The 12,232-nt window shown below is 27.6% G+C and overlaps 1 protein-coding gene across 1 annotated transcript; it reads right to left on the bottom strand.

Annotated features, from left to right (window-relative positions):
• Positions 1-8,933: 8,933 nt before the first annotated feature.
• LOC114924632 (uncharacterized) lies at positions 8,934-11,713 on the bottom strand. Its single transcript, XM_029289865.1, has 5 exons — positions 11,418-11,713; positions 10,905-11,200; positions 10,365-10,589; positions 10,194-10,315; positions 8,934-10,013 (listed from the first exon to the last, which is right to left on the bottom strand). Exons 1-5 carry the CDS (start codon positions 11,711-11,713, stop codon positions 8,934-8,936), a joined length of 2,019 nt encoding a protein of 672 aa, XP_029145698.1.
• Positions 11,714-12,232: the final 519 nt, after the last annotated feature.

Raw genomic sequence — 12,232 nt, 5'->3', positions numbered from 1 at the left:
TCTTGAATTCTTGATAGGTGTGTGTATAAATTGAAATATAAAACAATGTAACGTGGGTGACAGATAATGATTGTCTCATTAAATTAATACAAGGCCTTAATAATTATTTCAATTCACATTGGTTGTTTCTTGATTTTCTTAGTAGTAACCAGTGAGCATAGTGCATAGTGGCATTATGCCATTATCTCTTTAAATTGGTATTCTTTCTTTTGGAGGGTGGGGAACCTCTATTATACTTAGAATTTGGTCCCCTATCATAGTCATTGTCTTCTATTCCATCTTGTCGATCATTTCCAATTTTCTCCTTTTAAAATAAATAAATAATTGTTTTGTTTTTATTTGGGACAAATAAGAACCTTTTTGGTAGTATAAATTAAACTTTCTTGATAATTTAATTAAACAGATATAGAAAACTAATTTTTAATTAGTCAACATTAATTAATTTTAAAATTTATAATTTAAGATATATGTTACAAATTTATAATTTAGAATATAAATTCAAAATAAATAAAATAATTTTAGAAATGTTAGTTGATATTACTCGAAAAAATTTATTCCCTCACATTACTCTTTAATTAATTAATTTCTTGTTGTTGTGTACTTTAGATGCACGTTTTTGTTTAGGCATTGCTAATAAGAAGCAATAAAACAATTTTTTTCATAGAAAATAATAAACTTCTAAAGCTTTTAATGTATTGAACGAAAATTAAAGTTGAAATATATATTACTATCTTAATTAACAATTGCTATGAAAATGTTCGTTAGTTAAACCATTTTTTTTATTTTTACTAGCATATATAAATTTTATTATTGGACAACACATTTCATTCTCTTAATACATTTTTTGTTTGTGAGGTTACTTAAGATATCTAGAGGATAATACACAAAACCTTCCTTAATTCAAGGTGCATGGTTGTTATATCATATATGACTAGTTAGGAGTATGTGTCAAGAAATTTTAATGAACATTAAATTTCTTGACTTTTGTGGTCATTTATTAATATGCCGTATTGTTAGGACTTCATTAAATTTCTTGGCTTTTGTTTAATTATTATCATGAATTTAATTAACACGTACTTTAAAAGATATATTAGTTTATGTATGTGTACACTTTTTTTTTTATAAATATATTTAATTTATTTAATATATTTTTATTTATATAATTATATATATTTAATAAATTATTTTACAAAATTTTTATAAAATGTAAATTTTAATTTAAGTTCATCCCTATAACATATTAAGATAAAGATTTAGTTAACATGTGTCTTTAGGATATATAATAAATTTATTATTAGTGAAAAATTTTAAATATTTTTATTTAATGAATATAAAATAAATGCATTGAAAATTTAAATTTTTTATATTCTTAATAAAAACAATTTTAATTTATAAATTTAACATACATCTTGAAGACACAAGATAGATAAAATCTTAAGATAAATTTAAAAACAACTTCTTACCTCAAGTTTAAAAATATTTTTACAACTATTTTAATTCGCTACAATTCTTCTAGCTAGTTTTGACATAATAAAATACTCTATTGCTAAATTTATAATAAATTTTTATTTTTCTAGTTAAAAATTCTATTATATTTATAAATTAAACTCATCAAATTTTATTTTTAAAAAATCATTAAAATATATTTAAACCAACTAATTTAAATATGAATGGTATAACCTTTATTTATCAAACATAAGTCTTCTCTTTTTTCTCAAAATATTTTTTCGTTTGGTTTAAAGTAAAAAAGAATTTAAACCTTAAGTAAATTCTATGTTCATGGCTAATTGATTTGAACCTGATCTTAATTTAACCTACATCAAAATTAATCATATTATAAATTCTTCTTTTAAGATGTCTTTTTTTTTCAAAAAAATATATATTTAAAATTTTAAATTATGTACTATATAAGGCATCCTTATAAAATAATATCAAAAGAAAGAATAAACTAAGAATGGTACAAAATATATAATTAATTTATTATTAATATACAAATTACAATTACTTATTCATTAATTAGATCTATTTTAATTGAAATCTTCTGTGTCCGCGTTTCAAATTGTTTTACACTTCACAATTGATGTACCTTGACATTCATAGAGAGCTTATACCTAAAAAAATAATTAAAAAAATGTATGTAAAATTTTAGATAATACTCCATTAATAAAAATGATTAATTTTTATTAAAAAAAATACAATACCATTATATAAAATAATTATGAAAGAAAAAATTAAAAAATTAAAACAAAATAATTTGACTCTAAAAATTACGCTCATAAATGATAAAAAATATTCTATATATAATATTCATAAAAATATAAAAAAATAATTGTAATTATTAAAAAGATATAATATAAAATATTTTAAATATTGACAATCTTATCATAATTAATTATTAAATATCAATAAATATAATGACTTAAAATTGATACTTTCTAAAAAAACAAAAAACAAAAGAGAGAAGCAAGCATACTCGTGTACCCACACCAGAACATGTCATGTTGGCATACTTGGCACCATAATGTAAGTATCATAAAATATATATACGACCGTGATAATTATACAAGGATAAATGATTTAAAATATTAATACACACATTCTAATTTTAATACTATATAAATATTATCTCTTTCATAATCATGTATTAATATTCACGTTTCTTCCATAATATTTGTTATTAATATTATATAATATATTAATATATATAAAATATTATATAAAAAACATATTTAATGCATTATTTTTTTATACACTCTTAGTATTATTGATAAAGAAATATTATTAATATTTTCAAAAATACCTTTTTAATGTATTGATAGCTTAAAAATATAATAAAATTATATGATATATGATCATATTAGCAGTATTTTTAATTTAATTATTTGAATATATTTAAATTTAATAAAAAAATTATAATTGATAAAAAAAATTCAAAAATTCAAAAATTAAATATTATATTCCAAAATAAATAGATATAATTTATCAAATTCAAATATATTAGCATGTAGATCGACGAAAACAATTTGAAATGAAACATAATGGATATAATGCATTGTAAATAATTATATAAAAGATGATCCTGTTGCAAGGACAACAAAAAATTAAATAAAAAATTCATTATATAATTAAGAAAATAAAAATAAGACCGAATTTATAAAAGAATGACAAAATTATGATTTATACCTTAAAAAGGATTAATTTTCATAAAAAATAATACATGAAATAGTTAAGAAAGAAAAAAAAAATAAAAAGTAAAAAATACTTTGGCTCAATAAAAAATCGAGCTCTTCTCAAGAAAATTAACTTTATCCATATTCCATTAGATTGGTCATAATATATGAATAGATTCAATCATTCTTCAGTAAAATAGAGTTCGTTATCCTTTTCTTAAACTCTTACATCCATATAATTAGAATTTGGATCGGTAAATGAACTGGATGTGATATTTGATAGATATGGTGCATTGCAAATAATTGCACTGTAAATTAGATGAAAAAAAGTTTTAATAAGAATAATTATCAAATTATTAAAAGAATTAGAGAATAGCTACATCAATAAAAAATCATAAAAAAATATAATTTACACCTTAAAAGGATCAACTTCGATAGAAAATAAATGATACGTTCTTATTTTATAAAATAATAGAGGAAGAATAACAAATTAAATAATTAAACAAAATATTTTGATTCTAAAACCTAGGCTCATAAACAATAAAAAATCTAAACCTAAACCCTAAACCTTTAGTAATTATAGGAATGTTCAATCACTATACATGTTATTAACACATACATGCATAACAAAGTTACAAACGCAAATATCACATAAATATTATTTATGTATGATTGATAATTATATATATAATTAGTATAATTAGAATTAGAATGATTTATAATTAAAATAATTGATAATTAATATAATTACTCATTAAATGTTAATTTTTCATATAATTATCAAGAATATATTTTTTTAAAATAAATTGAGAAGAAAAAAATACGTATACTAATATTAAAATGTTCTACGTCAGTATTCTTGGTATTATAATATAATTCGTTATAAAATAATATAATAATGATATAAAAATTATTAAAAATATACAAAATTAAAATTTTGTAATATATTTTATTATATATTTATTAAAATAAATAATTAACAAATTTTATTAATAATAATCCTAACTCTTGTCCTTAACAAACCCTTTATTTATTTATTTATTTCTGCATGTGGCAAACCACAAGTGAAGTCCTAGCAAGGAAAACGTACCATAAAGAATTATAGCAATCTAGCATAGAAACGATGTCAACATGCATTAACTGCGTAACTGCATCCATATAGATTCTCTCCGATAAAAATACATGTGAAGAATCACAAAAAGTCATCACATGTCATTATCATACAAAACAAAAATAGTTTTATACTTTTATTTCATTAAATTATCTTTTCACCTTGTTAGCCACTTTTATTTTATCTAGCAGAAATACACAAGGATAAAACTAAACAAACCATTTTTAATTTATATAGTTCATTAAATTTTATAAAAAGAAAAATTCTATTTATTTGTATCCAATAGAGACCTATATTTGGACACTAACACTTAACCCACTTCGGTGGTGTTCATATTTAAGAAAATTTCCAACTAGAAAATAAGCTTATCTTTTAATTAATATTTGCATGCAAATAATAGTAAGCTAAAAGAAAGAGGAAAAAGTAGGCTTTTTTTGTAGGGTGCAGAGTAGCAAAAGACTAGTTTTTGTTGTATGGGATGAAACCAAATATTGGTTCTGTATCACTGAAACCCCCCTTTCAATTAATGCTTCCTTAATGATGTAGCCTTTAATTTCAACTCATGTATTCCAAATTCCGAATCCTAGTTATCTTGTTTTCACATGGTTTATTATAATATATTATATACTACTCCATTTAATATCTAAAGCGATAGAAAGAGATATATAAATAATTATATTTTTAATAATAATTAAATTAAATAGTATATGTTAAAATAATATTATTAAAATGGCTTTTGTAACATGTAGTTAACTTGCTAAATTTGTCTTTATGTATAGGTGATTATTATGCTATTTAAAAATATTGTCTAATTTAATAAAAAATTAAAAATTAATATTTAATTTTAAAAATATAAAAAATAAATAATTTTAAATATTTAAAACTTTTTTAAAAAAATAAGTTAAATAAAAATTAAACATCAAATTATAATCACTGTAAAATTCACTGTGTGTATATGAACAGTTACTAACGGTATTATTGAATTCTTTTAATTGTTTTGGTAGCTAGTCAATTAAGAAGTTGATTGGCTTTGATTAAATAATTGAAGTTGTTACGTTGGACAGTGAAAAATAGTGACAAGTCGAGATCAATACAATGCAATAAAGAAGTACAATTCATCTCTTAATAATTGTAGAGTGGGTTTGATATAGCACTGAATCGCTGCATTCAAGACAATAATGAATGGCTTAGAAAAAGGGCAAATCACAACAAAGTAAAATAAGAAATTTGGCTGAGAGACAGAATCACAGAATCACGGAATCTCAACACTTTTTTGCCCCATTTCCCCATCTCTTTAACGATATAAATTATATGATTTCTTTGTTTTATTCAGTGAGATGTCTCGGCTGTAGGAATAAGACACGTACAAGATTCACTAATTGAATTTTTTATCAGGGTCTTTTTCTTTTTTATTTTTTTTAGTTATGTGCAAGGAAGTCAATTAAAATCTAATTGTTAATTGGCAATTCATAAGTGGGATTTTTTTATTAATTAAATTTCGAATAAACTACGAAAATTAATCTAAAAAAAATTAAATATTGATAAATCTGATTATAAAAAAAAAACTAACTTATAATTTTGATTGATTTATTTCGTTTGTCAAAACTAATAAAAAATCAAATAGAGATGGATGGCATTAACTAGTAATTTAATCTACCTGTTTACTGAATATGTAACAACTTAGACATGAATATTCGAATTTAAAATTAAAATAAAATTAATGAAAATGGTGATTTAAACAAAGATCCTCAGTGTGACATTTTATTTCGTGTTTTTTATCTCATGAAACTTTTGTCTTAGTAGAGTCACACAGGCTTAAATACCATTTTTAATAATTTTGTTTTAATTTTAAATTCAACACGTATTCAGTAACGTGACACGTAAGCTAAATTACTAATGTTATCTATTCTCGTTTAACGTTTGGTTAGTTTTGATTTTTGAATAATGAAATAGATCATTCAGGATTATAAGTTAATTTTTTTTCTTTCATGGTCAGGTTTATCGTTTAAATCTTTTAGGCTCAATTTTAATAATTTATTCTTTTAAATTTCTCATGTTTGAACATTTAAAAGATAATTATATTTTATTTTTTATTACAAAAAATTTGCCGAACAATTAGAGTGATTGATTATATATTTTAATTTGAAATTTTGAAAATGTACAAATTCAACTTTAAACTTTTTTTTATTATTATTCAAAGTATGTGAATTTCTACTAATCTTTTTATACATGTGATACCAAAATCTTTTTAAACCTTCACTAAATTTATTTTTGAAAAATTCCTTTACCAATGGTGGTTAATTAAAGAAAAATTATTAATAAAAATAATGCCGCAAAAAAAACGTAATTGTACTACAAATATTTTTTAAAGGAAAAAATAACATCGAATAAAAAATGAAAGAACAGAATTTTAATATTGATAATATTGGTATTAGTGATGATGACGGTAGAAAAGATAATGATGATGATAAAGCAATAAAAATAATAGAGGTAGGAGTGATAATAATGAAGATGAAAATGGTAATGGTAGTAGTGGTAGTAATTGGTTGTATTGTTGAAAAGAATTTTGTAGAGGTTTAAAACTCTTCACAAAATACAAATAAAACCCTCACAAAATTAATTTTTATTATTATTTAATAATTTTTTTAACAAAGGGATCATATTATCTCAAAATAAAAAGGTTGAGGAATGAAGTATCCATTTTTTTTTAACAGAAATCACGATATCTTTTATAAAAATGGACAAGAATCGAATTGAGTCTTTACTCTTATTTTTAGCATCAAAAATAGAATATATAAAGTATAAAAAAGTACACATATAATATTTTTTAAAAAAAAACTACGTTTTTGGGCTCAAAATATTCAGCTGTGACCTTATTAAAAAAATAACGCACTTATTAAGGCTCGTTTTGAGGCCCAAATATATCACTTGTCCTTTATCCACTCATCTTAGACTTGGTTTGGTGGAAAAAAGAAATAGAAAAAAAAATTGAGTAAAAAGAAATAGAAATAAAAAAAATTGAGGTGAACTTTAATTTTTATTGATATATTTAAATGAAAAGAAAATAAGATAAAAAAATATTAAAAGATGATTAATTTATGTTGTTTGTTTGAAAGAAAAAATAAAAAAAAAATGAGTAAAGTTATATAATAATAATTTTACTCTTTATATTATATAGGCATGTTTATGTACATGATTATATAATATATTTAACAATTTTATTAAATAATAATAACAAAATTTAATTATATTTTTAATATAACAAATTAGGAATATAAATTTTATAAATAAAGTATATAATAACAATAATAATAAAAATCATAAAATTAGGGTGATCTATTTAGATAGATTTTATTTTTGTACACTACTCATCTCAACATATAAATTGGAGACAATTTCAAAGAGCAGACGTACATAAATCAATAGCTACATGTTAATAACTCTAAATATACTAACAGATTATGTTATATCATCTGATTAATATATTATGTCTCTTATATTGAATTAATAAACACACATCAAAGATTTTTTACATAATAACAAACTAGGTCAGCTAAAAGTAAAATTTACACATCAAATTAACAAAGTTAACATTGGAACCTTTTTTATCAAGTCATTATTAATAGCATAAACATTTTTGATTAAGTCATTACTAATAGTATAATTTTTTTCTCAAAAATAGATATTATTTTATTATTATAAAATAATAATGTTTCTATAAGGAAGTACAAAAGAAGTTGGATATTTCTAATTATCATCAAATGTGATTGGAAGACAAATAGCTTAAGAAAGAGTAAAGTAAGAATAAAGAGAAATTGTTAGCATTCATCAGGTATGGCTATTGAGTTCATGCACTACACTGCTGGCTTCTTGCACTAGACTGCTGGCTTCTTGCACTATCTCCAACGCTGGGCTTTTTAGCTTCTCAAAGACACACCTATTCCTCGCTTTCCAAGTGCTCCAACACAGCGCTGCGATGAAGAGGATCTTTTATCTACCTTCGATTTGAGCCGCTGCCTAAGATAAGGATTGTTGCCACCAATTGATGACTTTACTCATTTTTTTCCTTCCATAAGGTAAGGGGTTATTAAGTTTAGACTCCAGATTATTGAAGACAGAGGGCATTGGAATAAGGCATGAGAAATTGATTCATCTTTCAGCATGCATCTTGGGCAAGTGGCAAGGGTGGATGCAAACCGGCTATGAATTTGTTGCAAAACCGGAAGCTTTTCATCAAGACTCTTCCATAAAAAAATCTTAATTTTATGAGGTAATTTCAATTTCCAAATGCTATTTCATACTCTGTTGTTCCGTATGTTCTGAGGAATCAATGAAGTAGGAGAATGAAAGAACCCATAAGCAACTTTGTTTCCTGACCCAACTTCGTATATACCAGATTTTGTCCAACACCAATTAACTTTATCCTCCTCCTCTGTTGGTTTGATAGAAAAAATTTTATTGCATATATCAACTGAAAAAATTGACTCAATCAGGTTTCTGTTCCACCTTCTATCAGGATTTAGTAGCGCACTAACATAATACACTTGCAAATTCGGTGGGATTGTCACTGCAGCTTGAGGGACATTAAAGGGCAATGATGGTGGGAGCCAGGGATCATGGAAGATGCTCACATTAGCACCAGTGCCTATTTTTCATAACAAGCCTTTCTCAATCACCTTGCGGCCTTCAAGAACACTTCTCCAGCCCCACGACGGTATGCTTCCTATCTCTGCATGTAAGAAATCTGTATATCTGAAATATTTAGCTTTGAACATTCTTGAGAGTGAAGAGTTAGGGTATTTTATTAGACGCCAACATTGCTTGCCCAATAAGGCCAAATTTTGTGCCCTTAGATCTTTGATCCCCAACTCTCCATCTTTCTTCGGTCTCGTCATTGTGTTCCATTTAATCCAAACCATTCTTCGTTCTGCACCTTTTTGACCCCACCAAAATTGCGAGAGCATGCTATGAATCTCAGTTAACAGCGTGTCCGGGAGCTTGAAACAAGAGAGTGTGTAAATAGGAATCGCTTCCCCCACCGCTCTCAATACCGTGTGCTTGCTACCTGAGGACAATAAACTTCTTTTCCAACCCATAATCCTCTTCTGAACTTTATCCTTGATAGCTTCAAAGGTTGCTTTCTTTGATTTTTGAACTATGGAGGGCAGCCCCAAGTATTTGTCTTGGGCTCCGATATGTTCAATATTTAGTGTCTGCGCAATTGCTAGTCTTGTGTTCTGAGGTGTGTTGTGACTGAAAAAGATGGCCGACTTGTTCAAATTGACTTTTTGCCCACTGAAGCCCTTGTAGATCTCTAGAAATTCCAAAATATTTTGGCTTGTATTAGGTGAGCCCTTGCAAAAAAGGATTGAATCATCAGCAAACAAAAGGTGATTAACTGTTTGGCATCTCCGATTAACTTGAACTTCTTGAATTAATATGTTTTGCTCTGCCTTGTGTAGCAAGAAGGAAAGTCCTTCCGCACAAAAAAATAGATATGGAGATAGGGGGTCACCCTGTCGGATGCCCCTATTTGGCCTAAAGTAGCCAAAAGGTTTCCCTTCCACAACAACAGAGTAAGAAACAGTCGTTACCAATTCCTTAGTCCAGTTAATCCATTTAGCATCAATGCCCAGCTTTTTCATGATGTACCATAAGAAGTGCCATTCAACCCTATCATAAGCCTTGCTCATATCTAGTTTAATAGCCATCTCATGATCTGCTCCAATTCTCTTATTTTTCAAATAGTGCATACATTCGTGAGAAATTAGAATATTATCTGAAATGAGTCTACCTTTGAGAAAAGCACTCTGATTTGGTCTTATGATTTTATTCATAATACCTTGTAGTCGGTGCACCATAACTTTAGAAATAATTTTATACATAACTAAGGACAAACTAATCGGTCGTACCTGAGTCATGTCACTAGCATCTGGCACCTTTGGAATCAAACAAATTTGAGTATGGTTGAAGCATTTTAGAATTCTGCCACTGTGAAAGAAACTTCGCACAGCCTTAAAAACGTCACCTCCAACTATATCCCATAAAAAGTAAAAAAAACTTAGCTGTAAACCCGTCATCACCAGGAGCACTCTGAGCATGAACACTGAACGTAGCTCTTTTGACCTCGTCCATAGTTACCAGCCTTTGGAGCCTACGGTTCATGGAAGCTGTAACCTTAGGCTCCAAATCCTCCAAATATGGATTCGGATTAACCGAACAAGAAGAAGTAAAAATATCGCAGAAGTAGTTTTCAGCTACCTTTGCAATATCCTCCGGTTTCGATGCAATCTCATTGTTGTTCCTAACTAATCTCCAAATTCTGTTCTTTTGCACCCTTGATTGAAATTTCTGGTGAAAGAATCTGGTGTTCTGATCTCCTTCTCTTAGCCATTTGACTCTAGATTTTTCTCTCTAATAGCTCTCTTCTTTCATATATGCTAGCTCCAACTTCTCTTCTAATCTGGTAATCTCCTCTCCCCCATTGATTCCATCCATCTGCAGCTCCTCTAGGCTAGCTTGAAGGTCCTCAATTTCTTTCTGATAGTTTTCTTTGTGAGTTATCTACCATTGAATTAATCTATGTCTACATTCTTTCAACTTTTGGGCCAAAGAGAACATACCCGAGCCTAGTACTTCCATTTTCCACACTTCGTTGACAATTTTTTTGACATCATCTTCTTCACACCAACGTTTCTGATATTTAAAACGCCTTTTACTATGCCAGTATTGAGGTTCAGTTTCCATCAAGATAGGAGCATTATCCAAGCCTGATTCTGTGAGCTTGTGCACCACTGCATTTGGAAACTTCAGCTTCCATCCCATCCCTACTAAATAGCAGTCAAGCCTCTCCTTCACCAAATTCTCTCGTTGTCTTTGGTTTGTCCACGTGAAAGGCCGCCCACCATTCCAATATCCACTAATTCATTACTATCAATAAAATTAATGAATGTTGCAATGGTAGTTGCTGATTTTTGGCCTCCACCCTCCTTTTTTGCTTGACTTATTATAGCATTAAAATCTCCCGCTATTACCACTTTTCTTTCCAATTGTTGACTCATTGTTGTAAGCTCCTCAAACTGTAAGGCTCGAATTTGTTCCGAACAGCTCAAATGCACACCAATGAACGTCCATACCTATTGTTTCCGAACTCCTTAACTTTAGCTGATACAAAGAATTTCCCGTTGTTTATAATTTGAACATTGATGCTATCCTTCCAAGTTAGCGCAAGTCCTCCTGCCATTCCTGACGGGTTAACAATATGCCAGTTTTCATAGCTGCATGCCCGAAGTTTTGCTTTCACCTGTCGAGATTGATTCTTTGTTTCACGTATGAACACAATCTCGGGGGAGTGGGATTTACATATCCCTTTTAGGGTATGAATTGTCAGGGGTCTCCCCAAACCCTGACAATTCCAAACTATAGTTCTCATGGCGCCTTGGGTGCCATTTGTAGGCTGGCACCATCCACCCCCTGTTCAATTATATTTTCATCCTCTATTCTTGCTTTCTTTTTAGATCCTTCAACTATACTACTCATCAACCTTTTTTTGGATCCAGCTTTAGTATCCAACCCTCCAGCACCTTGTCTTGCTAATTTTTTCCACTTCCTGCCTTCCTCTGTTGTGAGACATTGCCTAACCGTGAATTTCATATGTTGTCCTTCATCCTCCTTAGCATTGAACTGACCAGCTATAGTAATCTCCATGCATTCTGTTCTAGAGTTGGATGATTGAGGTGACTTAGGTGCTGTCTTGTTGCCAGCGTTTTGTGGTTTCAAACTTTGTTCCTCCTCTTGCATTGACATCCCTGTAAATTCTTCCAATAAGCAGTTTAAGACAGATTTTTTCTTACGTTGAGTAGCCTTATTCTGATTCTGGGTTGAGTTGTTGAATGTTCTTTCTCTTTCAGAGTTAATTCGTATTCCCACTTGGCTGGCTTTAACCCATTCG

This window comes from Arachis hypogaea, chromosome 2, assembly GCF_003086295.3.
Source record: "Arachis hypogaea cultivar Tifrunner chromosome 2, arahy.Tifrunner.gnm2.J5K5, whole genome shotgun sequence".
NCBI classification, from domain to species: Eukaryota; Viridiplantae; Streptophyta; class Magnoliopsida; order Fabales; family Fabaceae; genus Arachis; species Arachis hypogaea.
Note: the sequence above shows the minus strand (reverse complement) of the source record. Positions and strands in the feature narration are given on the sequence as shown.